Here is a 27807-nt window from a genome sequence, read left to right as displayed (position 1 = left end):
TAAATTACTTTTCTAAAAAAAAAAAAAATCTAAGGTTAGAAATGACCAATTTCAGAAGAGATATACACCTACACAAAACGTAATCTACCAAACTATATAAATATTAATACAAACAATATGGGTAACCCCTAAATTTCTTTCATTCTTTAAAACTCACAAAGGAGAGGGTGTAAGTTTACTAATCTACTTAACTCCAATGCTTCCTTCTCATTACAGAATTAAAGATTTATCTTAGACATTAAGAGGAAGATAGGAAGACTTGAACTGTTTTAGGTTAAAAAAGCACCCTCGCCATGTCAAGTGTATTGATGGCAGCTATAAATAAAACACTGAGCCCAAATGTACAGTAACAGCACACCTGTAAATGCTGCAAGAAATGTAGTATACATCCTCAGGCCTTGAGACAAAGATAGCAGACAGGTTTCAACTCACAAGTCAACTCCAGCAGATTAAGTAGCTACCTACAACAAAACAAGATTGGGGGATAACCTGACCAAAATGGACCATAAATGTCTTCCACGGGCATAAGAGTATGGTAGCCTGCGTGCTACTCTTTGCCCTCAGCCTTATGCTGACAAAGACTTTGTACTGAAATATTTTTGTTTCTATTATGGATAGGCTATTTCATTATTGTTTCACACCAGATAATGCATCCTGATGTAAAATATAAGTAAAATCAAGAGAAAAGTTTTGTGGGGTATTTGTGGTTTTGTTCTGTTTTTTGCTGACAAAACAAACAATAAACCTAATATCTGTTTTCTAGAAAACACTATATAATGGATGGCTACCATTACAGTAACTAAAGTTATATTTTTTAAATGCTCTTCCTATTCATCTAGAAAATTCAGTGTTACATATAAATATGTATATATGTGTGTGTGTGTATACACACACACACAGTTTTAGGAGAAAACATCAGCATTTCAGCTTGGTAACTTAAATAATGTCAACTATGCATGTTTATTGGTAAAATTTCCCATAGTGAAACATGTTACAGTTACCTATAAACATTCATTTCTCACTATTTACAATTTGAATAATTATGAAATGTTTGTATAATGCAACCAAGTTATAGAAAGTCACATAAACAATATAAATCTGATGCCCAGTCCTTTACAGATATGAAGTTATTTTTACTGGGTTTTCAAATTGTCAAGTATAAATAGGATGAGGTCATCAATACTTAAGATGAGGCACTTCAACAATTACCCAAAAAGGTTGTTAAGTGTACGAAAGTGTAAAACAAAACTTTTGATATTAATCTTACTCCTAATTTCAGACGTGATTAATCTGAGATGGTCTATATTAAGGAGTGTTATAAACTTTTATTTTATTTCTTGCCCTTCTGCTTCCCCTTGACCCAAGGCAACATAACCATGAAATAGACATCACCACAGACCAGCTAATTGTGCTTCCATACAAAGAAACTAAACATTATTTAATGACATTGGGGTTTCAGAAAGTGACTATTTTACCACAAAAACTTGTGCATAATTTTTTTCAGAAACATGGATAAATACACTGGTGACTCAAAGGCAAATCAGTATCTTGACCAAAGTCCTAGACAAATAGGTCCTCAAATTTATTATCAACTGAATCAAAATTTTAAGTCTTATGTACCCTTTTAAACACTGAATTTTGAAAATACTGAGAAATTTAAAAATTAAATTTTAATTTTAAAAATAGAAAAATTTAAAAATTAAATTTATTAATACGTTCTAGATTACAGTTTAAGATTTAAAAAATAAGGAACAGATGCTTTGTCTTGCCAGCCTTTTGTGAAAGACCTTTTAAACATATATATGTGGCTAATTCATTTTCAACCTTAACCCATGTTCTCTGTATATTTACACTGTATCTTTTGGTAGTTAAAATATTAAATACTTGATTAAAAGAGATCAATTCCTGTTGCTTCATGAATTCATAGTACTGTATTATTCCCTACTGTCAGATTTCAACATACCTCTACTAGTAAAGAAAATAACTCAAATTTTAGAAGTTTATCCAATAGGGTTTAAAATCTGTGGTCCCATTAACTAATAGTTTTAGGTAAGAACAGTTAAATCTCATTAAACTTATTTAATTCTGGTAGTTTATAATTTGAGTAATTTCTATAGCCCAGATACCCAAATGCTGTTTAACAAACATGTGAGTTACTCACTCACTGGAACATGGTTAGCTGTTCCAAGTCCACTTATGAGAATCACTTGCTGTGTGTGTGCACGTGAGCGCACGCACACGCACTCCTTAATTCCCTACAACAGTTCCGCTCCTCTGAGAGAGAAACTGGCTTTTGATCAGCATGCTACCTACCAGACACTTATGTCTCTGCTAAAATCAGAAGATGGTCAATTTTCAAACAAATGGAAAGGGAAAATACTTAGAACAACAAAAATTAAGCTTGGCAAAAGTAGTTACTTTTATTTACAACTGCATGTATTAAGATTACAAGAGAAACACTAGTGATACCATCTGAACAAAAGCAATGATTTATTGGTAATGGCAATGAATGAAATATTGAAAGTCTCTGGTGAGAATCAAGCAATTATCCAGGAGCTGTAGATCTGATTGCAATATGGTCTTCCAGTGTCTTTTGTACCTTAGTGGCTTTCTCCTTTTTTGCCAACTACCTAGGAAGAACAAAAATAACTTTATGTGTACTTCTTATTGATTTAGAAATACGAGTTATTTTAAAAATAATATTACAAATTGTAATCATTTTTAAAAGCTGGTATTAATTTTTATCTTTGCAATTTTTTGGCATGCAGTATATCTTCATTGTTGAAGCACACTGTGACCCTCCCTCCCTTCCCAGCCTCTAGAAATTAAAAATAAAACACATGCAGGCTATTTTTGGTTTCCCACACTGTTTTAAGAAAAAGTAATGCAATTTTTCAAAACAAGGTTGACAGTTTAGAGAAGTTAATAAAAAGATGATGCTACTTGAGTGAAACATATTTGATATCAAATGCCAATCACAAAATAATGTACAATTAAAAGAGTATGCTAAACTTATGTCTTCACGCCCAAGATGACAGGTTTCTAGACTTTTCTATCAATATGTAGACATGCAATGAAAACAGATTAAACATGACTAATTTGGCCTAGTTTCTATTTTTAAAAAACCCTGATTGCTACAATGTACTACTGAAATGATAAAGAATAAATCTTGTTTCAGGCAATGATTAGAAAAATTCTCTACTGAAGGGTTTAAAAAATATTCTAGTTGCTATAAATGTGGCAGAATAAAAATGTAAAGAATAAATTTGGTTTCTACCAATAGTTCTAGAAAACAAATCCTCTGTGGGAAGGCTCTAAAACTACGTTCTAATCAAACAATTTACTTTAAACCTAAAGTTTATAATAATGTATTCTCATGGCAGAAATACCTCTAAGGAAATCTACTTGCAAGCTATTGAACATATATTTGTATATAAAAAAATTTCTATGTATGTCTGTAAATATAATTTTCATATTTTAAATTGATTCTGGTCCCAACGGTAGTATCTGAATCAAGCAAAACTCACAAAGGTCTTCAGTACAAGTCTGGTCTAAAATAGAACATGGCTGGGTCAATGTCATTCATGGGAAAAGATTATAAAAACCCTTTCCACTGAATTCCTAATCACGTGATGCTAGAAATGCTGTTTTCCCCATCTTGAGGAAAATCACTTTTATTACTTTAAAATAACTCCTCTCTAATCCAAGGAAACCATGTGTTAAAAAGCCCAAGAAGCCAAAAAGATACAAAAGATAGTCTCATGAAAGAGTACGTGGATGAGAGTTAAGAAATTTAGATTTTAAGAGCTGGGGGGAGCTTTCCTAAGAAAGATGGGGAGGTGGCACTATCTGTACCGCAAATGAATTTAAGCAGATAAACACTGAAAGCATTATTTATCATTATATCCCTGGGGAACACACAAAACACAGAGCTATTAGATTAAGCAAAAGAAAACTAAAACAACTGATATTAAAAATTTAAATTTTAGCAGATGTGATACAGCAGAAAACATGAATCTGCATACTGTTTCACAGGTTGATAACTCTCAACTTGCCAATGTGTATTCTCTGTAAAAAAGAAGAAATTCAGCATTCCAATATGGAGTTTCTCACCCCAAAAGTAAAGCTCTTTTATTCATTTTTAAGTCTTTATATTACACCTCAGACAAACAAAAATTTTGGTACATCAAAATTAGATGTCAAAAATATTTATTCAGTGAAGAGTCCATTGATATTCTATGTTAATATTTTAACCCAGCCTAACATTCAGTCCATAAGTCTTTCAACTGGCCTTGAACTCACTTGCGTTGGCAAAGCACAGGACACGCCCACAATTAATCAGCAAAAAGATTTTGGGGCTACAGTTCCAATGAGAAAAGAAAACCCACGTCTCTCAAATTCAGCCTAATCAATATATTACACTCGTACTGATATAAAAGAACTTGATGAAACTGCTCATATTTGATTTCCAAAATGATTCTATAGTTTCTAAAAAATAAAATTTAAACTTTAGATCAGATTAAAACATTATCCAACTAGTTAAATCTAAAAACATTTACAACAATGTAAGTTTTATTGCAAAATTATTTCTCAAAATGTAGTACAAAATTAAATATGAGACAGGAGAAAGTAAATTAAAAAAAGTAACAAGAAGTTGGGTGAGCAACCTGGTATGGTAATGAAATTAAAGCACCTAGTTGCAAGCCCAGAACAAAAACCAAAACAAATAAAAGGCCAACTGAGAAACATGACTAGAATGAGATCTGAAGAAGAGACGGTTGAGGAAATTTAGGTAACAAGAAGGCTGATCCAGATGATAGAAGCTGTAGAAATCTTGCCCCAGCAATGGTGAGAACATGAGAAGGGTGAGAGCAGACAGGTGCTAGATGAGCAGAGAAGCAAGGAGGGGAGTAGAGTGAGATATGGTCAATCTTTATATTACTTCATTGTTAAAAATCTTCTGGTTTTAGTTCATTTGAGTTGGATTAAAAAAGCTGAAAAATAAACAGACAAAAATGTTACAAAAATAGCTGATACGGTGAATGGCCAGTTAAGAAAAGTCTATTTTTATTAGTCATAGAAAATCTGCTCTGCCTTTCAAATGCACCTCATTCCCTAAGAAGCAGAAGCCCCTTCATTTTTGCTCAGTTTTGTATACTTATATTACTTTTGTATTCAAATAAAGCAATCCATGTAAAGAGCATATTTTAGCAAAGAAAACATCTACTTCCAATTAAAATGGCAAGCTTTTTTCATGCTGCAACACAAAGAATCCATTTACAACAGAAAGCCTAAGTATATATTATAATCTGGGCATAATGCTTCTTATGAGCCAAAAACAGACCAGTGGAAGGTATATTCTAGTCTCCAAGATCTGAAAAGTATAACCTTCTAAAGCTGTAACAGCATGCAAGGTGGTCTAAGATTTCTAGCCACATCCAAGATTCACCAGCATTACCTTAGCTTCTATCATCTTAGTGACATAAGGAGAAGATCAATGACATTCTGAAAACTAAAATTATCCAGAAACAACTCATACAACATAAAAATGTAAACTGAAAACGCTACATAATTCTATTTTATCATTCATTAAAATCATTTTACACAGTTCTCTTCACTACACAGAGGTATCAAAACTTTCCTCTCTGTGCTGATAAAATACATGCCCAATCTATATTGAAATTTTAAATTCCAATTACTATGTGCAATTCCTTTAAAATTCAGACTGACTAAATAAAGGAAAGAAGTGCCATACTTGACCTATCCTCGAATGAAGGACGTGCACCTTCCCACTTCCATGCCCAAGGTTCCTGTTTTCCGTTCTACCTAGAGTAGTGCCCACTGCTATCTTTTCCTCTATCCATTTCTACTCCCACAGTTTAGTTCTAGGCCCTTTTCCTTCACAAAACATTCTGATATTTTCCCAGCCATTCTTGGGAAGAAGGAAATATCACCAGGCTGGGAAAGGATGAGAATACTCTGTAGAGGAAGAGAGCCTTGAACTAAGCTTTGATTAATTTTGATTAGCACTCCAAATGTTTGTGCATTACCCTTTAACAATATAAACTCGTTACTGGCAGAGGTTATGACTATACCTAGCATAGTACCACAGGGACAACAAGTACCATACCATGTAGTGTTTATTTCCTTTACTAGAAACACCAAGCTCACTGATAGTTTCTAATAAAACTCTACACAAGGCCAAGCTCACTGATAGTTTCTAATAAAACTCTACACAAGGCCAATTTCAGTTAAACATAAGCTAGCTTTTTAATTGCAGTTTTCCTACACTGAAGTTGTTGACTTAGCACAACATAAAGAAAACTGAAATATTAGCTTACTCTTGAGGAATAACCCTAGGGTTCAATGAATGACACAAGAACAAAACTCATTCGGAAACTACTGAAAGAAAATGTAATATTAATATATATAAGAAAATCATTAAACCAATTAAAATTTATCAAACATTAAAAGCAATGGATTAAGAAGTCCAGAACACCAAGAAGGGCGTCCATTATAGCATTACACTATTTTCACAGCAGTTCTCAGTGTGGTCCAGGCTGGGCATCCCTGAGACCCTTTCAGGGAGTCTTCAAGGTCAAAACTATTTTCATAATAATGCTAAATTGTTATTTCCCTCTTTAACTAACTCTCATTGTCTCACAAATGTACAATGAAGTTTTCCAGAGGCTACATGACTTACGATAGCAGAACTGACTGAATGCAGAAGCAGATATGAGAATGAGGATTCTATTAAGCTAGACTACAAACAAATTTGTCGAAGTGTAAAAACAATGCTCTTCTTCTCACAAAATTAGTTTTTGTTTTGAAATATATATATTTTAAAATATTACTTGTGTTAACAATGATTTTATTTGTAAATAAATATTTTTTAAATTTCTCAATTTTAACTTCTAAAATGGTAAATATTAGATAAATATTGGTCCTCAATAATCTTTAATACTGTGAAGGGGTCCTGGGACCAAAAAGTTTTGAGAACTACTGTTCTGCAGTAATTTTCAATAAGGTAAAAAAGGACCTAAACATATAGCATTTTAAAACAAACACAAATACTCTCAATCAAGAAAAGAAAAATACCTTTGCTATCCTGAAGACAGTCCAAAAAAGGTAGTTTGATAGTCAAAAAAGAGAGAAAATAGGCTAGAAGGGATGTGAGGGGGGATGTTAAAAACAAAGAGGTGGAGACATCCTTAGATAGACAATTATTAATGCACATTAGAAAAACTATAACTGAATAGCAGGCTGGTAAGAAGATGGACAAGATAGAGTAGGGGTTACCTAAAGGAAAAATGGAAATCAAGTAGCATAAGCTGAGGTGAGAAGCAGGAAACCAGAGCCGAATTAATGATATGAGGAAATAACAGGATTTAGAATAATAGATCTTAGGAAAGAACTGAGCTAAAAAGAAACTATGCAAGGCACGGTTAAAGCCAAATCCAATGGCATTTAATTCAAACAAGCAAAGTAGCAAAGCAGGCGGCCAAAACGACTCTGTTGCTCACAGTTTCCCAGTGCAGCATATTTCATATCATAAAAACGTAGATGTTTAATCTCTGCTTCTTCTGACCTGTCATTATGTGCATGTCAAATATTTGACATGACAGATCTAAGTAAATAACTGTTCCTAAACCTCCCAAAAGTTAACTATGCTGTGAGACAGAAAGATAGCAGTTGGAAAATGACATTAAAAGATCTATTGTCAAGGTTATCAATTTTGCAAAAACAGCGTACAATTTTATAAGCTCATCCACCGTTATGAAATTTTATGAATTTTTCTGTTATTGGATTAAAATTAGATCTGCAGTGCCATCAAAAAGAATAAGTTTTCAGGGTGTTCCACGACTCCAATTCCCCAAACAGGGCTCTAAGTTTTAAGCCAGGTGCCTCTTCCTCCAGGCATTGGCAGTGCTTGGGAAACTCTTCCTCTCTTATAATCACCGCAAGTTCTAGACTGCCCGCCAAATGCAGCCATCTGAAACACAGTAAAACCTACATCTCCGGTGCTGCTGCACATTTAGTCTGTGTACAGCAACTGGGTTCTGTACTGATAAAGTTCTTGGTAGTACATCTATGATCTGTGGTTGTATATTATAAGTCATCCTAAATGAACTGTTACCAATTAGAAGTAGTTCCAAGAATGAAAAAATGTTCTTTCCTAAAGGTCCCATGTAACTTATAAATTTTTTCACAAACTTTAGGACTATGTCCTCAAAAACAAAAAAACAAAAAAATTCACTGAATACATACATATATGCCTGTTCACTGAATAGTTATTTGCTGAAATGTGTTCTTTCAGCACGAAGACATGGTTTGAAAGCATCTCAGTGTAGTAAAACTGAGTCCATTCTTTTTGATTAAAATTGTCATTTTAAATATGTTTTCATCAGAAACAATGATAATCAAAAGCTTAATATAAGCAAAGTTCTTAAAAATTCATTAATAATGATTTAACTTACTACTACTATTTTTCATTATTCCTAACTACTTTCTATAACCAAACAATAATTTTTGCCCCTCTTATTTGGATGCCATTCATAACAGACACTATATCAGTAGGACTTATTTTTATTAGAGATTTCGTTTAGTAAGAAATCTAAAAATGTGATTAGAAGAACCTACTGTTCTGTTTTACCTTATAAAATTTCATGACATGATATGATTTTGATAGCTTTAAACTTATTTCTTTAAAATTGTTATTTTTATTTCTCCTAGCTATCATTTAAACAAACTTACTCGTTTGAAGTCATTCATATTTGTTGCCTGGACTGGAGTCCCAATAAAAGTAAAATATGAAATTCTTGTTGTTTCTTCTTCACCTTGATTGGACTGAACAAATATCTACACACACACACACACACACACCGAAAAAGGAAAGAATTTTTACATTAATGATTACACTCCTTCTTTTATAAACATGCTTTAAATTTAATCAATTTCCTTAGGTTATTAATAAAAATACCTTCCATTCTTTGTAAGGATTAATCCAAATTACATTTAGACCAGTACTCCTATAGCATTATTAATTCTATTGTTTGCCCAGCTATTCTTACCTTCTCCAGGGATGTCATGGCAAGACACTCACATACACAAGTTCTTGATGATTTAGTGTGATGGTGTGGAAGGGTCATAGTTAAATTATTTACAGAGAATGTTGAAAGAGTATGAAATTCATAATTACAATGGTCACAGTGCTACTGAAACTTTACTAAAATTATAATTTTTCACTGAGGAACCTCTGCAATTATATTCTTTCTGATAATCCTTCATTCATTCTATTTCCTACAATTTTAAAAGAAAAAAATAGTACTGGAAATAGGGTCCTAAAACTATACTGTGGCTTACATGTTTTTTTAAGCTTGGCTCTTTACACTGTCTGTTTAAAAACTCCCCTCAGCATGTTAGGAGACAGACACTTTACTCATAGATCCTTTTTCAATATACTGGATTTTTAAAATTTGCTCTATTAAAAAAAATAATACTCTAAATGCTGTCTACTTAAGATTATTGCCTCTCTTGAATTCAGCAACATACTTTTTTCATTCTCAGATGGCACTAAGCAATCAGTTTTTGTTGTTTTTACAGGAAACCACAGATTCATCTCAAACTGAGCTATTCAATTAAAAACTCTAAGTCTATAATAAGTAGACTATTAAACTAGCTCTCTATTTATTTGCAATGCTTTTTTAATCTAAGTACAACAGTTTATATTTACTGCTTTGAAAATCCACCTACTTATTCTGATAGACTTCCTGATCAAAACTGTCATTTCAATTTCAATTTTATCACCAAAAAAAGTGACAGGCATGCTTTCTGTGTCGGGATTTAAGTCGCTGACTAAAATTTTGATTTTGATAGGACACAGTGAAGACTGTGAACCTATCATGAGATAACTATGTTCAATGATTCTCAAAGATAGAGGAGATTATATTAGGATCTCTGGGTTTAAAGGGCTTTTCCAATAAACAAATGCCTTCCTCCCATCACTAAATAAAGCAACAGATGTTATTAATTGAATGTTACAAATATGAGTAAAGTCAAAACAATATTTCATAACCAGTGTTCCAGTATGATATAACCATTTTCTTTAATTTCATCTGGATAAAATATTTCAACTACTGAAAACTCAGCTTTATATAATCCTTCATCTTACCACGAAGTATATTCTGTGAAATTCCATTGAAAACCTCCTAAAATGAACACATGCTATGGCATTCTTCTAATTTACAAAAACCAGAATCCACTAACACAAAGAAATCCCATAAGCTTGGCACGCCTTGTTCTCAAGTGACTCTGTGCTGGTTCCCACTCCGTTTTCTAGGTATCCTACTACTCTTTTATAATCCTCCTGCCCCCGCCTCTGAAGGAACGGGCTAGGCTGGACGGGTGGTTTAGAAGCATGTGCTGGGTTTTAACACTAAAATTCACAAAAGCAACTAATAACTGCTAAAAAGCTGCTGCTTTCTTAATGTAAATTAAGATAATATAGAACTACCTTTTACAAGTCATTTTTACTGAGATCACGGCCACTACACTATTAAAAACTCTATATTCTAGAAAAGGAAATTGGACTTTACAGACGTATCATCACTCATCACCAGGTATGAAGGAAGCACAAATATCTTCTATTTAAGTATAAATGTTCTAGAGTAAACTTTTAACAAAAGTTGCCAAAGATATAGACATAATATATATATATGTAAACTGACAAATCCACAAATTTAAAAAAAATCAATCCGTCTTTCCTCTTTAGGGCACACAGATGAATTAGAAAGAAGAAAATTTAATTAGCTCATTAGACATGTTTATGCATTTCAAACCAAGTGGACAATTACTACTTTTAAGGATCACCCGGAATCAGCTAGGATACTAAAGATGGCATGAACTGTCACCCACAACCCGTTAAATATATCTGAATGAAATACTACTTACAGTTACACTGTTAACATTCTGAAACTTTACATAACGAAGTGGGACAATACCATCTTCTTTAATATCATCCTCTGTTAGTTCCAGAGCTTGAGTTGGCTCACTTCTTTCTGCCTCTTCAAAATCCATAGACCGGGGTAGATTGATAAAAATTTTTACATACTTAGGACCCTGACCTATAAAATGGTAGAGTAAAATTAAATGCTAACACCAAACATACAATACTTTGTTCCCTTTATCATTACATTCACACTATACAAACAGAAGGACATAAACACATATGCACATAACTACCTCTATCTTTAGAAATTTTAAGAAAGTCTGAGTATTTTCACAACCATACTTTCCCCCCACCCCCAACAGACATTTACTGGTATATTCTTGGCCTGCTAAAACTATACTAAGTACTAGGAATACTAGGTGAAAACACATACATATATATGTACATGCATAACATATTCACAGAGTTCTTGCCCTCAACTATAAAAGACATACTATGATACATGTACAACTCTCAGTGAGGAGGTATAGGGAAGGTGGCAGTGGAGTCTGACAGCACATGCAGGCTGACAGAAAGTTCCATAAAAGAAATAACATTGACCTGGGTCTTGCAGTTGCCATCAGTTGGTACATTTTGTTATTTAGGAGGAAAGCACTATCAGTGACAACATTTAGCCAGAAGGAAATTAATTACACAAACTACCAAAATTCATCTTAGGGATTAGGATGTGCTCAGTGGTAAAATCATATTGATAGAATGTCTTAGTCCTTTTAACTTCAGACCAGTGTTTTGTGACTGATTAAGGAATCTTAAGATAGTCACACTGCTTAAATACTCATTTCTATAGCATTTGCTTTTATAAATACTTTGTATTCTCAGAATAAAGAAACAATTTTATTAGTGAAAAATCAATACACGAAAATTCAGAACAGCAAATGATAAGGGAATGCTACCTGATAAGCGCACTGTTTCTCCCAATCAACTAAAAAAACCAAAATCCTAGCCCCCACTCCCCACCCCTTGCCCCCTCCCATGTCCACCCCAACCAGCAAAAAACACTTCAGTAAGAAACAGAAAAAAGGGGGTGGGAGGGTGAATAGGGCAATTCTTTATTTAATGAAAAGAAAAATGCCAAGTCTGTACAATCATGTTTACAGCATGATAATATGTATAAAGAAGATGAAACTATAATTAGAGCCCAAATAGGAAGATCTAGAGCCTGTCTTATCACCTATAACAGGAGGAATGTGAAATAACTCTCCCAGTTCTGATCCTGAAAAATAGCTACCTCAAACTTAGAATCTTTAGTTGGAAGAAAGGGCTCCCTCGTTTTCAGATTAAGAGGGAACTTAAATTCTAAAATAAAAAACTTTGGAAAAGGGTAAACGTTTCTTTATTACTTTCGGTCCAATAATCTCACATTATTTGCCCACTGCTTTGTTCTAAGAACAATTTCACTCCTTCCCAAAACAAGAAATCTTTACCTCTATTTAATAAAAAGTTTTAACCTAAGTGTCCATCAACAGAATGGATAAAGAAGATGTAATAATATATATACAATGGAATCCTACTCAACCATAAAAAAGAATGAAATTTTGCCATTTGCAACAACATGGATGGACCTGGAGGGTATTATGCTAAGTGAAATAGGTCAGACAGAGAAAGACAAATGCTGTATGATATCACTTATATGTGGAATCTGAAAAATAAGACAAACTTGGGAATATAACAAAAAAGAAACAGACTCACAGATAAAGAAAACAAACTAGTGGTTACCAGTGTGGAAGAGGGGAGGGGGGAGGAGCAAGATAGGGGTAGGAGATTAAGAGGTACAAACTACTATGTATAAAATGGATAAGCTACAAGGATATACTGTACAACACAGGGAATACAGCCAATATTTTAGAATTACTATAAATGGAATAACCCTTAAAAATTCTGAATCACTATGTTGTACACTTAAAACTTACATAGGAGTATACATCAACTATACCTCAATTAAAAAAAAAAAGAAAAGAAAAAAAAGAAAGGTTTTAAATATGTGCTAGCAGGTCTACAGAGCAGAAAGTTAGTTTAGAGAAAAGCTGCCCATTACTCACCATTATCCGGCCCTTGAAATTTCATTGAATAAAGCTTAACAGGCTGATTGAATGCCACGGTAATAAGTAGCTGTGAAGAAAATAATAGTGTCATTTTTAAAGGGTTGTTGAACACCTTAAATAACACAATAGCTAAGGAGATTTAAATAATTAAGAAGCAGACAAAATTTAATTCATCTAACAAAACCAATGTAATACAGAATATCAGTAAGTTGAAAGTAACTTGATTAGGATGACATTTGAGAAATACATTAATGTATTATTCATATAAAGAAATAACAACAAAATTTAATAGAATTAACTAAAATTATATGTAAGAACCTAAAGTCTTGTGACCTAAAACTGATAAGCAATCTGCTTTCCAAAAAAATCAAACAAAATCCCGAAATTAAAATTTAAACTATGTATTTTAGCATATTAAGCTTATTATTTTCCAAAACAATTTATTTGTGGAAGCATCCACCCACGTCACTTGACAATTTGGAGACAATGCACACAGGCTACGTGGAGAAACTAGACCTCAAATGGACTCTATTTGATCCAAAACTCAAGAGAACAGGACTCACAGCTCTAACAGTAACCTCCAAACCTCCATCCTAAATTCATTTGACTAACTGAATCTGAAAAGTCAGGTAAGGGAACTGGAACACAAAACAATGCCGAAATGCCTATCTCTGATTCATTCACTCAATCTTCTTTCCAGCTAAAATTCTGTCTGATGTAGGTACCTATGCTTCTACCCTGGGAGGAAGATTTCCTTGGCAGGAAGATTTCAGGGAAGCTGTAGCCAGTCCTTCTGATACGCATCACCACACTATTTTCAGGGCACCATTTACAAGGAGCACAATGTGAATGATATTCTCAAAGCTATACAGTAAGGTAGCTCTGGCTGGAGCAAAGAAAGATGGGATTTGGATTTATGATTTCAAATCACTGTGGTCTATTTGCTTAAGAAAATACTTAAATTACTCCCTTTGGTTATGTAAGTACCTTTTATACTTGACCTGTAATTATGTGTCAGAAAATAAGCATGACACGCTTAGAGACTTGAACCACAGGTGAAGAGGATTATGAGAGTAGAAAGCTAGAAGCAGATAAAGTCAGCAAGAATACGACACCTTCTTCCTAAAGTCACTGAAGAACCATTTAACTCTTTTAAGAAAGAGAAGCATGATCAGATTTATATTTTAGAGAAATAACTTTTGTGAACATGTAAAAGATGAACAGGAAATGCGGACTAAGCAGAGGCAATGGAATAGAAATTAAATTAAGAAAAATAACAGTCAAGATGAAGACAGAGATGGCTTAATAAAGGCAGTACTATACTACACTACTTCCTCTGGGACAATAATGCTGGGAAGTATAGGGAAATACAACAGGTTTACATCTGGGAGTGAGGACTAGATATACAGGGAGTGCTCATCTAATTAGTCTCTATTTCTCAGGGACCAAGTCGTGTAGGAAGTATGAAGGCAAGTCAAGAATGAACAAAAGGACTTAAGAAGAGTGAAGGCTCAACTCAGCCTTCGGGGCAATCCAAGAGATTGGTGATTCTCCGTAGTGCAGCTGGCATAGAAGAACAAAGAAATGAGGGGGGTCTGCAGGGTCAAAGGACAGGGGTGAAATTATAAAAAGGAAGAAAGAAGTGAGCATCTGGAAAAGAGAAACATGAAATCATGAGATGGAAACCTGAATAAGAAACAAGAGCAGGCATAAATACTGATAATCCCTACAAGCCTTAAGCATTCGATTACCTGTTCATCACAATCAGATTCCAAGAAGGTCATGTCTTTTCGTAAACAGTTGTCAAATCCATGCTCGTCACTTTCATTAAGACATTCACAGCCAGCTTTGTTAATAAAAGGCATTAAATCCATCTGAAAAAAAATAAACCAAGACTTTAGGCAAAGCATTTGGATTTGGTATAAAAATCTTAATAAGAAATGTAAATATGATTCTTTTTTTTATTGTACAATATTATGTTTCCGGGGTACAACATAGTGATTAACAATTTTTAAAGGTTATATTCCATTTACAGTTACTATAATATACTGACTATTCCCTGTGTTGTACAATACATCCTTGTATGTGATTCTTTTTTTTTAAACTTTTTATTTTATATTGGAGTGACTCTCTCTTGATTAAGCAATTTTAAAGAAAACTTCTATCTCATTTAAAACAGTTACTAAAATTTTTATAATAACCCTTTCATTTGAACTTCTAACTGACATCTACCACTAATAATTAAAGCCAAATTTAGGCTTAGCCCACTTAATAAGAATCCAAAACCAAGTCTTTAACACAAAGATTATTAAATGTTGACTTATACATTTTTTAATAACAGCGTTTTGCAGTGGAAAATATGCAAATTAAAATATCTACAAAATATCCAAAGAAAGCCTACCTCCCTCTTCTAGTAATCATGCACTCTTTAAACCTATATCTGTGATGAGTTTAAAGATGAATAGCAAATAACTATTTAAAAAATTTTTATCATGGAAAATTCCAAACATACACAAATAGACTAATACAGTGAACCTCAGGTATCCACCTCCCAGCTACAATCATCATCAACTCATGCCCACTCTTATCTCACCTTTACCCTGTAATCATTCCCCAACCTTTCTCCCAATTATTTTCAAGTAAATTTTAGACCTTTTTTTCGTTTCATTCATGAACATTTCAGTGTGTTCACAAGAGATAAGTACTCAAAAAAAATCCTCAATATCATTATCACAACTAAAACAATGAATAATATTTTAATATCATCAATATCAATGTTCAAATTTCTTCAACTATCTCATAAATGTTTTACAATTGAAATTACTTAGTCTCAGAATAAGAATCCAAAAAAAGTACAAATACCATATTTGGTTAATGTCTCTTAAATCTCTTTTAATCTATAGTCATTTAGCCTATAGATTTCTTATATTCTGGATTTTGCTGAGTGCTTCCCTGTGGTGTCATTTAACATTTTCCTGTATGTGTTTTGGCTAATACTTTCAACACAACGCCATGGAGTTGCAGTGACAGTGATCATCCCTGTCTTGTTTCTGACTTCAGTGGGAATGCCTCCAGTACTTCCCCATTAAAATTTTATTGAACACTTTAGGAATAAATAGATATTGCATTCTGTCAAATGCTTTTTCCCCATATTAGGAAATCATGATTTTTCTCCTCTAGATTGCTGAATTTTGTTTACTAATATTTTATTTAAGATTTGTACACCAATATTCCTAACTGGAACTGGTTGGTAGCTTTCTTTTTTGCTGCAAACTTTGTCAGATTCTGGTATCAATGTCATAACTTACTTCAAAAGGAAATTTTTAAGTTTTCTCTCTTTTTATACGGTCTTGAGTAGTTGCAGTTAACACCAGACTACCTGATCTTTAGAGATTTGATAGAATTTCCCTGTGAAATCATCTTGGTATTTATGGAAGAGCTCTTTTACTATTTTCTCTACTTCCTCAATGGTGATTGGTCTATTTAGGAGTTCTGCTTCTAGTGGAGTTGATTTTGAAACCATTTTTCTAGAAAAGTATCCATTTCATCTACTAAACAAAAACTGTTTTTAAAGTTTACCAAGTAATTTTAAAAAAATAAAAAATAAAAAAATAAAGATTACCAAGTATTCTGAATTATCAGTTACATGTTCACCATTCTATCAGTCTTTATTACGAATACTAATACACATACTAATACATGTGTATATAGTTCTGAAAGACTAAAGAAAACTTTACATTTCAAATAATTATCAATATGGTAATAATCCATTAGAATAGACCCTTAATTATTCATAGACTAGCTTAAATGCTTCCAAAGCCAAAATATTCTTTTCTATTATATCAAATGTTACATTGCATTAGATGTTAAATGTATTACTCACGGTAACATAATGTAGCCAATTCAAAAAGGGAGGCAGGGACTTCCCTGGTGGCGCAGTGGTTAAGAATACGCCTGCCAATGCAGGGGACACGGGTTCGAGCCCTGGTCCAGGAAGATCCCACATGCCAGAGAGAAACTAAGCCCGATGCCACAACTACTGAAGTCCATGCACCTAGAGCCCGTGCTCTGCAACACGAGAAGCCACCACAATGAGAAGCCTGCGCACCGCAACTAGAGAAAGCCCGCGTGCAGCAACGAAGGCCCAATGCAGCCAAAAATAAAAAAAATTTTCAAATAAAAAATAAAAAAAGGGAGGCAGGAAGAAAAGGAGCACTACATAGCTAAGTTCTACTACTACAGAATTATTCTGAACTTCCTGAACATCTGCCTTGAAAATGTGACAAAATCTTTCAAACATTTGTCTACCATCCTACCGAGATGCCTCTTCCGTACTATATGTAGGATCAAGACCCCAGGCTTGAAGACAACATTGCAGTCATACTTCCAATACCTTAATGATGAAAATAAACTAAATAGGTAAATAATTTAAAATTGCTTTTTAATTTATCATGGGGCACACAAAACAAGTATCATATTCGAACAGTCGCATTAAAGTGCTCTGTTATACAACACTGTCTGGGACAAACTGGCATAATATTGTATACTTGACATAATTGCAAATTGACATATTTGGAAAATATGTAATTGGAAATAAGTATCACTACTTAAGCAATCAACTTGCCAATAATGAGGAAAGAATCATGAGAAAACAATCAGACAAATCCAGACTGTGGGACACTGTGTAAGACAAATGGTCCAGACCTGCACTGTACAATGAGATAGCCATTAGCCACATGTGTAAATTTAAAACTAAATCAATTAAAAATAGATAAAACTAAAAATTCAGTTCCTCAGTTGCCCTAGTCACATAAAAAATGCCACATGTGCCTAGTGGCTACTACAGTAGACTGGTGTTGCTTTAAACTTTCAAAAAAGGCAGTCATGGGACTTCCCTGGCGGTCCAGTGGTTGGGACTCTGAGCTTCCAATACAGGGGACTCAGGTTCGATCCCTGGTCAGGGAACTAGGATCCCACATGCCGCGTGGCACAGCCAAATTAAAAGGCAGTCATGAAAGAAAAAAGGCAGAGAGAAGTTTCTAGACTAAAGAACACTAAAGAGATTGACAACTTAAATGCAATGCATGACCCTTGATTTGATCCAAGATTGGGGAAAAACAGCTATAAAGTATATTTTGGAGATATATTAAGGAAATTTGAATATAGGCTGTACATTAGGGATAGATATCCTATCAATGTTAAATTTCTTAGAAGTGATAATGGTATCATGGCTATATAAGAGAATGTCCTTGTTCTTAGGAGCTCCATGCTGAAATATTTACAGATGAACCATCTTGATGTCTATAACTTACTCTGTAAATGACGTTGCAAAATATAAAAGTAGATAAATACATATCAAGATAGAACAAAAACAGGGAAATATTCACAACTGATGAACACAGGTGAATGACATGCATGTTTATAACACTACTTTGTCAACTAGATTTTTTGTTTGTTTGCTTGAATAGATTTCACCTTTGGGGGGAGGAGGTGAGTGGAATCCAACATGAGACACACAGGAAGTTAGAAAAAAACTTTCCATGCTTCAAGAAAGATCTGTCCTACCTACTACATAAATTAGGGACATTTAATGTTTATTTTGATGAATGTGACATATTTGTAGACCAAAACCTACAGTTCAGAGGTTGGAACACTGAAATACACCAATAAGCCTCAAGATTTAGAACACATGCAAATACAAGTTCCATTCCAGAGTGCCTAGCGTGCAAACTTCTAGAGAGGAAGACTTGATATTGATAGCCCCCTCATGCGATTTGAAGCCATACTAGGTACTCTTACAAAATATGGGATTGTAAAGCAATTATACCCCAATAAAGATATTTTTTAAAAAATAAATTATGGGATAGGAGGGGTGGGAGGGAGACGCAAGAGGGAGGAGACATGGGGATATATGTATATGTATAGCTGATTCACTTTGTTATAAAGCAGAAGCTAACATACCATTGTAAAGCAATTATACTCTAGTAAAGGTGTTAAAAAAATAAAATAAAATAAATCAAATTTTAAAAATAATAAATTAAAAAAAAAAAAAGAAAATAGGGGAGAGAAAAAATAGAATGTTTAAAACTTTCCCAACTTCTAAAGAGATACTTGGGGCAGGGAATTTTTTTTTCTTTCTGGCTGCGTTGGGTCTTTGTTGTGGCATGTGGGATCTTTTTTTTTGTTGTGGCGCGTGGGCTTCTCCCTAGTTGTGGTGTGAGGGTTTTCTCTCTCTAGTTGTGGTGCTCGGGCTCCAGAGCACGCAGGTTCTCTGGTTGAGGCACACGGGCTCAGTAGTTGTGGCACTCGGGCTTAGCTGCCCCGCAGCATGTGGGGTCTCAGTTCCCAACCAGATACCGAGCCCGCGTCCCCTGCATTGGAAGGTGGATTCTTTACCACTGGACCACCAGGGAAGTCCCAGGGCAGGGAATTTATAGCACTAAATGCCTATATTAGGCAAGAAGAAAGGTCTCAAATTCAACCTTAAGAAACTAGAAAGAGAAGAGCAAATTAAACCCAAAGTAAACAGAGAAAAGAAAATAATAAACATCAAAGCAATGAAATGAAAAACAGAAAAACGATAGAGAAACTCAATGAATCAAAAGCTGGTTCTCTGACAAGATCAGTGAGTTAAGAAACATCTAGCCAGAGTGGTCAAGACAAAAAAATCTCAATTAACAATATTAGGAGAGGTGACAGTACTACAGTTTCTTTAGATATTAAAAAAATGAGAGAATATTATGAACAATTTTATGCACATAAGTTCAACAACACAAATGAAATGGACAAATCCCTTGAAAGACACAAACCACCAAAGCTCACTCAAGAAGAAATAGATAACTGGATTGTTTACCTATTTTTAAAAATTATATTTGTAGTTAAAAATCTTCCCACAAAGAAAACTCCAGGTACAGCTGGCTTTACTATTAAATTCTAAAAAATATTATGGAAGAAATAGTACCCATTCTACACAAACTCTTTCAGAAAATTGAAGAGGAGAGAATATTTACTAATTTAACGACACCAGCATTACCCTGATACCAAAACATACAAGAAAGGAAACTACAGACCAATGTTCCTCATATATATAGAGGCAAATATTTTAAACAAAATTTTAGCAAACCTAATTCAACAATATATTAAAAGGATAATGCATCATAGTCAAGAGTGGCTAGAGTATGCTAGGTTATGGTAGGTTGGTTTAACATGCAGAAGTCACTCAATGTAATTCACCATGTTAAGAAACAAAATGTTGAAACATGATCATCTCAATGGACACAGAAAAAAATATTTGCAAGAATCTAATATCCATTTCTGATTTTAAAAAATTCTCAACAAATTAGGAATAGAAGAGAATTTCTTCAACCTGATAAAAGGCATTTATGAAAAACTTCCAGCTAACATCATACGTAATAGTGAAAGACTGAATGCTTTCCCCCTAAGATGAGGAACGAGTCAAGGATGTCTGCTTTCAATACTACTGTGGAATAAGTCACTATAGTAAGATAAGAGAAATATATAAAAGACATCAGGATTGGAAAAAAAATTTTTTTCCAAACTTCAATAAACATATTAAAAACTCAAAGTCATGATGTTTACAAAAACACTGTATTACTTCCGATTTTTGATTCTTAACCTTTTGAGTATCATACCCTACATCTTTTGTAATATCTCAAACCCCCCTAAGAGAGATATTTCTTTCTTTCACTCTGGCTCCCGTCAAATCAGGAGTTTCAAAACTATAGGACGTGTGAAATCAATAATTATATAGCCTTTTAGCGTTAAAACCTAATGAGAGAAAGTCTTTACTCTAAGAAACCTAAAATTTTATTTTAAAATTGTCAATACATTTTTGTAATACTTAGTTTAAATCTACTTTAAGATACAGGTTTTCATTCAGTTTCCATCTGTGTTGTGAAAACAATGCCGTTCTTGGGAACACATTACCAGTTTTAAATATTTAATAACCCTGTAAAACCTATAGTTCAAAACTTTTAAAGTCTTCATTGACACCTGATGGAAAAAAATGAAAATGTTTTTAACAGCTTTTTACTTTGTATTCATAACATCTGGATGAAATTAAATGTCTTATTTCCTAAAACTTCATTTTTCCCTGCTTATTTCCTATCCAAAGCCAAAACCCTGATATCACACTTAGCTGATGTAAAGAAGTATCGTTGTAGCTAAGCAGCAAGACTGTTGTGCCCATAAGACTTTTTCATGCAAAAACCCTTACTAATTAAGGAAAAAAATACAAAGAAGTAAACACAACTGTTTACAAGTCAAATGATTTCCAAAATTTTCCAAAAGGTGTCATAACCCTGACTTACACATGTTCATACTTTCTAACTGAATATTACCATTTCAAATTATCATATAATAGTTTTATTTTAAATAATTACTAAGTCCTTAACTTAAAGTAATTAATGCCACTACCACATGTTAAAGACACTTTTTGAAGACACAACTCCCCCTCCACCCATACACACAAAAAGAATCTCTCATATATACTTGACTACAGGTTCTCCTTATTCAACATGAATTTAAGGGGCTTACATAAGGACTGGTAGCTCCATGGCAGGCCTGTTTTAATGTACCTGGTGGACTTCCCTGGTGGTCCGATAGTTAAGAATCCTCCTTCCAATGCAGGGGACACAGGTTTGATCCCTGGTCAGGGAACTAAGATCCCACATGCCGTGGGGCAACTAAGCCCGCGCATCACAACTACTGAGCCCGCAAGCTCTAGAGCCCGTGAGCCACAACTAGAGAACTCACGTGCTGCAACTACTGAGCCTGCGCACTCTGGAGCCTGCGCACCACAGCTAGAGCCCACATGCTGCAACTTCTGAGCCCACACGTTCTAGAGCCCAGGCGCCACAACTAGAGAGAAGCCCTCACACCACAACGAAGAGACCGTGCACTGTGACGAAAGATTCTACATGCCGCAACTAAGACCTGACGCAGCCAAATAAATAAGTAAGTAAGTAAGTAAGTAAATTTTTAAATGTACTTGGTACACATGCTTTCATATACTAGCTTTAACTTGAGGTAACACTTTTTTTAAAAAAAATTCATTTTTAATCTGCCAACACAGTAACTTTATGACAAGCAAAATTTAAAAATATATATACAAATATTATTTTGGTATGCAGGTTTTACCAATTTGCATAAACAAGTCAGCTACCATGAAGTGCTACTTCTGAATTTTACTTCCTTCCTGGATAGCTCTCATATGATAGACACAAATTATGACTATTCATATTATATAGTTTTCAAAAACTTTGAAGTTCTTAAGTCTTCAAGTTATTATTTCTCTTAAAACTTTGAAAAACATATCCAATACTAAAGTCACATTTGGTTCTAAAACAAAATCAATAACTAGGGTTTTTAAATAGATACATTTAAAAAGAGAGAGAAAACTTTAGAAACCAGCAGAAAAGGGAGTTCAGTATGTAATGGTGATACACTAAAATTTACATGCCATTTTACACAATTGTCAAAAAGTGAAAAATTTTTCCAATGAAAATCTTTTCACTTTGGGAAGGAAAAAAAGTAAAAAACAAATGTTTAAAAATGGCTATTGGGACCTCCCTGGTGGCGCAGTGGTTAAGAATCCGCCTGCCAATGCAGGGGACACAGGTTCGAGCCCTGGTCCGGGAAGATCCCACATGCCACGGATCAACTAAGCCCGTGCGCCACAACTCCTGAGCCTGCGCTCTAGAGCCTGTGAGCCATAACTACTGAACCCACATGCCACAACTACTGAAGCCCGCGCACTTAGAGTCCCTGCTCCGCAACAAGAGAAGCCACTGCAATGAGAAGCCCGTGCACCGCAACGAAGAGGAGCCCCCGCTCACCGCAACTAGAGAAAGCCCGCGCAGCAATGAAGACCCAACCCAGCCAAAAATAAAATAAAATAAAAATAAATAAATAAATAAATTTATTTTTTTTTAAATGGCTATTAAAATAGTTCAGAAAGCAGATTAAAAAACAAGTGGCAAAGAAAATTAGGAGGAGAAACTTTGGAAAAATAGTTTATGATGGGGGCTTAAGGTTATAATACACACAACATAGACAAAATCCAATAGTCAGCGATTAAATTTACTTTTAAAGTTCTTAACTGAAAGTACTCTTAACTAGCAAAAGACAAAACATGAAAACAGTGAACCACTTCAACGAAATAATGACAAATGCAAGATATATCATGATTTCACTTTTAATTCTACATACATAGCCTTTTGGAATATCTGTGTCCTCGTTGCTTCCAGGGTCGTTTTCTAAGTGCTGCTTGATTTTTTCCTCTAGTCCCACAGCATCTGCTCCTTGATATTGATCAATTCTCACTTTGTTTCGAAAAAACAGAAATGTAGGTGTTGCTGATATATTGTTGGTGGCAGCTGTTCCCTAGAATTGTCAAGTTAGACAGCATTATGAATTAAAACTAATCTTAAACCACTCTGAATATTCACTCTACATCTCTATGGAAGTTAAATATCACAAGCATGAACTAAAAACATGTAAAATAACTTACTCCTAATTGTTACTTAAGAAAAAACAGGCCTACTCTTAAGGGGCACAACTATATTACCCTTATGTCCGCAACGAAGAATAGCCCTGCATTTTTGTTTTAGTGTTAAGTGCTTCATCCAATAGAACAATCGGCTTCTAACACAGATATTGCACTTTACAACACCAGACAGTTCCCTCATAAGTACAGACTGTTTCTCAAATGGAGAACCCCAGAAGGGTATTGAGATATGTCAACATAAACCACTGCTACTAGGAAAAAGTACACATCTGAAAAAACGGTAGCCCATCTGTCCGTGAAAAGGAGGTAACACCCTTTGCACTGCAATCCTCATCTAGTTCTACTCTTAAAGAAATGACTTCTGGTCTTCCATCAAAAACACTGCAACGGGTATCTTTTTAAATTCTGCTCCAACTCCACGATATCATAAGACTAGCTACCGAATGAAAATTAATTAGTCACTGATTCATTAAACTCATTAAACTCTTCATGAGAAGTGTAAAGAAATAGTAAAATAAGTATGTCACCTTGCATATTCAAACACTAGGAAGAGGTACCACTATATTGTTTTTTTAAAAAAAAGCATAAAGTTTACAGAGATGTCTTCTCTAAGCCTCATAAAAAAAAAAAAAAGATTGACCTTTTAGAACAGTGCTGTCCAAAAGAAATATAATACAAGATACAAATGTGAGCTATACATGTAATTTTAAATTTTCTAGTATCCACAAGAAAAAAGTAAAGAGAAACAATTGAAATCCATTTTAATAATTTATTTTAGTAAATCCAAATATGCAATTCAACATATAGTCAATGTAAAAAGTTAATGACATACTTTACGTATTTTCTTTCATACTAAGCCTTCAAAATCCTATGTGTATTTTACAGCACATCTGAATTTGGACTTGCCACACTTCAAGTACTCAGTACCCAACCACATGTGGTTACTGTACAGGACCACACAGCTCCAGAAGACAGCACTTCCAGATCAGAGACAGTGAATACTTAAAATAAGGCCAGGGCTGCTGTCCAGCAGTATGTGATATAAGTACTAAACAATAAACATGTAACACAGAGTTTGCACCAAATCCCCAAAATACTTATCTGCAAGCTATATAACATTCTAAGATTTTTTTCCAACCCAGAAATGTATCAAAGACAAAAGCTTCACTGGAAAAAAAAAAAGAAGTTACGGAGCTGTTATTTAGTCAAAAGACTACATTTTTAGTGTTGGAAGAAGCCTTCAAGATTTTTTTTCTCTAACAACTCCTCCATACTTCTACATATGCAAATGCAGAACTGTCACATAGCCATGCTGACTAAGTAACCAGGGCAATCTACCTACAACACTGTGGCTCAATCAATAGTAACCAACATTTTAAACTTTCTGCTGAGTATGCAGCTTTGGAGCTAGGGTTATAAACTGATCAATTCAAAACAAACTATATCCAAGAATTCTCTGCCATGGCTTTCTAATCAACCAATGTGTCTGTAGTATACGATATAATTTTAGATTTGCAAAGAAATGTAAAGCACAGAACTGCCAGGTGACCTATTAAGTTTAACAACATAATATTAGTTTTGTACCAGAAAAATATTATTAGCAAACCCAGAAGCAATTAATATTGGACTACCCTTCTTAACTAATGCAGCCATAACAACATTTGTAATAATGACATTAACAAAATATTATCCTACCTTCAAAAAAATAAGTACTTAGTGCATAAAGAGATAAAGGATGAAATTAATGTTGAATTTCAAATCAATTTGTAAATAAAAAGACATTTTTTTAAGGACTCTTTTGCCTTACCTGACACTGATGTACATCTACTTCCAAGAATACTGCTTGTGGATACTTATTACTCATAGAACTGAATGCTGGGGCAATCCTTAAACACGGTCCACACCTGTGAGAACGGTAAGAGATGCTTGGTAAAATAACACCAAAGATTGTACTAATTTATACTCTAAAGATCTTGTCAATTAAAACATAGAATTAAAAACATTCTGATCAACCTGTCTTTAGACTTTCTCATCTTTTCCACTGTGCTATTTGATACACTTGCATCAGTACCACACTGTCTTAATGACTACAGAATTATATTGTCTTTAAGTCTAACAGTGTTGTCTTCCAGCTTTCTTCTCACTGAAAGAAATTAAAGATCTAAATAAATGGAGGAATATACTATACTTATGAATTGGAAAACTCAACACTGTCAAGATGTCAAGTCTCCTCAATTTGATCTTTAAAGTCAATGTAAAATTCCAAGGTTTGCTTGGAAAAATTAACAAATTTAAATTCTAAAATTTATAGGGAAATAAATATCAAGGATAGCCCAAGCATTTCGGGGTTCAAAGCTGAAGAAATTACATTACCAGATATTAATAACTACCAAAAAGCTTTATAAAATTAAGAGTATAAAGGATAAACAAACTCACCAATTTTAAAAGAAAAGGGTCCAAAAACAGACCCATCCCATACACAGTAACCGAACTTCTGAAAAAGTTGACACAGCAGTACAGTGGGGAAAGGATGGTCTTTTCAATAAACAGTGCTGAGTCAATATGGATATCCACATGGGGGGAAAAAAATGAATCTTTACCCCTAACTCACACTGTACACAAAAACCAATTCCAGATGGATTATAGATCTAAACGGGAAAGGTAAAACAACAGTTTTAGGAAAAAAATACAGAGGATACTTTCAAAACCTTGGAGTAAGCAAAGATTTATTTCTTAAAACACAAAAAGCACTAAAGAAAAAAGGGAAGAATTGAAATGTTGGGATATACTTGATAAGCTGGAAAATATTAAGGTTAAGACCTTTTGTTCATCAAAATACCATTTAGAGGGTGAAAAGACAAATCACAGACTAGTAAAAAACATCTGTAAAACATATCAAACATAGGACTTATACCTCTAATATGTAAAAAAGCCCCTACAAATCAATAAGAAGACTGACATCCAAAAGAAAAAAAGGTACTCTCAAACTGGACAAATGAGGTTATCCAAACAGTCCATAAAGAGAAAAAGACTTCCTCGGTCACTATGGAAACCAGGGAAATGCAAATTTGGAAACACAAGAGGGAGGAGATATGGGGATATATGTATATGTATAACAGATTCACTCTGTTCTAAAGCAGAAACTAACACACCATTGTAAAGCAATTATACTCCAATAACGATGTTAAAAAAATTTTTTTTAATTAAAAAAAAATAAAACTACTCCCACCAAAACGGCTAAAACAATAGAGAAGGAAGTACTGTCAAGAACTTGGAGCAACTGACCTGTTAGTGACAGTGCAAACTGGTATAACCACTTCAGGCGGTAAGAAAGGAAACTGGCAGTATCTGCTAATGCAAGATTTATGCCTATTTATGACCATTTCTAGGGTATATAAAACAGAAATGTCTGTATATGTTTGCCTTAGGGTTTTTGAAAAAATATTGGTAGTAGCAATATTTCTAATGGCCAAAAACTGGATACCACCTAAGTTCCTTTCAACAACAGAATAAGTAAACTAACTGTAGTTATTCACATACTGGAACACTATACAACAATGAAAATGACTGGTGTAAAACCTCATGCCAAAATATGGATGAATCTCACAAATAACACTGAGAAGAGAAGTACACTATATGATTCCATTTATGTACAGTTCAAATACAGGCAAAACAAATCAATGGTATTATAAATCAGGACAATGGTTACTTTTGTGAGAGTTAGTGACAGGATAAGGGCATGAGAGAGACTTCAAGAGGCTAGAAATGTTCTATTTGTCCAGAAGCTGATTAAACGTGCATGTATATTCAGTTTGTGCAAACTCTCTAAACTATACATTTATAATTGTATACTGTGTATATCTCAATAAAAGTTCCAAAAAATGAGAAAAACCTTGGCTTTAGCAGATAGGAATACAAGGAAAAGCAAACTCTAAAATACAAGATGTTCAAATTCAAGCTGTGATTCTCTCTCCATTCTTAACATTTTAATCAGCATTTTCACCTTTTGCCATCCTTAAGATTCATATCAAAAAGTTAAGAAAGTAACTCTTAATTTCTTAAATATTAAACTTGATGCTTCTGAAAGTAAATTTTTGGATCTAACAATGCTGAAATAGGCCCTGAGACTAAATTTTAAAGGAACAAACATTTACAGTCGACAAAACCTATGTTTAGTTTAGCAAAATACTTCTGGTTATTAATAAGTCTTAAACACTACGGATGGGAGT

General features: G+C 33.9%; 1 protein-coding gene across 2 annotated transcripts in view; it reads right to left on the bottom strand.

The window, feature by feature from the left end:
* Positions 1-1776: 1776 nt before the first annotated feature.
* TXNL1 (thioredoxin like 1) overlaps positions 1777-27807 on the bottom strand; it is a 34364-nt gene continuing 8333 nt past the window's right edge. The window contains exons 2-8 of one of the 2 annotated variants that reach the window (XM_061169545.1): positions 25386-25482; positions 23281-23454; positions 14802-14924; positions 13048-13117; positions 10951-11123; positions 8755-8859; positions 1777-2626 (exon numbers count right to left, since the gene is read on the bottom strand). In XM_061169545.1, coding sequence (XP_061025528.1) covers positions 2546-2626; positions 8755-8859; positions 10951-11123; positions 13048-13117; positions 14802-14924; positions 23281-23454; positions 25386-25482 — 823 coding nt within the window. In that variant the 3' untranslated portion in view covers positions 1777-2545. Of the gene's footprint in view, positions 2631-8754; positions 8860-10950; positions 11124-13047; positions 13118-14801; positions 14925-23280; positions 23455-25385; positions 25483-27807 lie in introns of both variants that reach the window. The other variant, XM_061169546.1, reaches the window with a different exon arrangement.

This window comes from Eubalaena glacialis, chromosome 15, assembly GCF_028564815.1.
Source record: "Eubalaena glacialis isolate mEubGla1 chromosome 15, mEubGla1.1.hap2.+ XY, whole genome shotgun sequence".
Taxonomy (NCBI): Eukaryota; Metazoa; Chordata; class Mammalia; order Artiodactyla; family Balaenidae; genus Eubalaena; species Eubalaena glacialis.
This window is presented reverse-complemented; position numbering and strand designations above follow the sequence as displayed.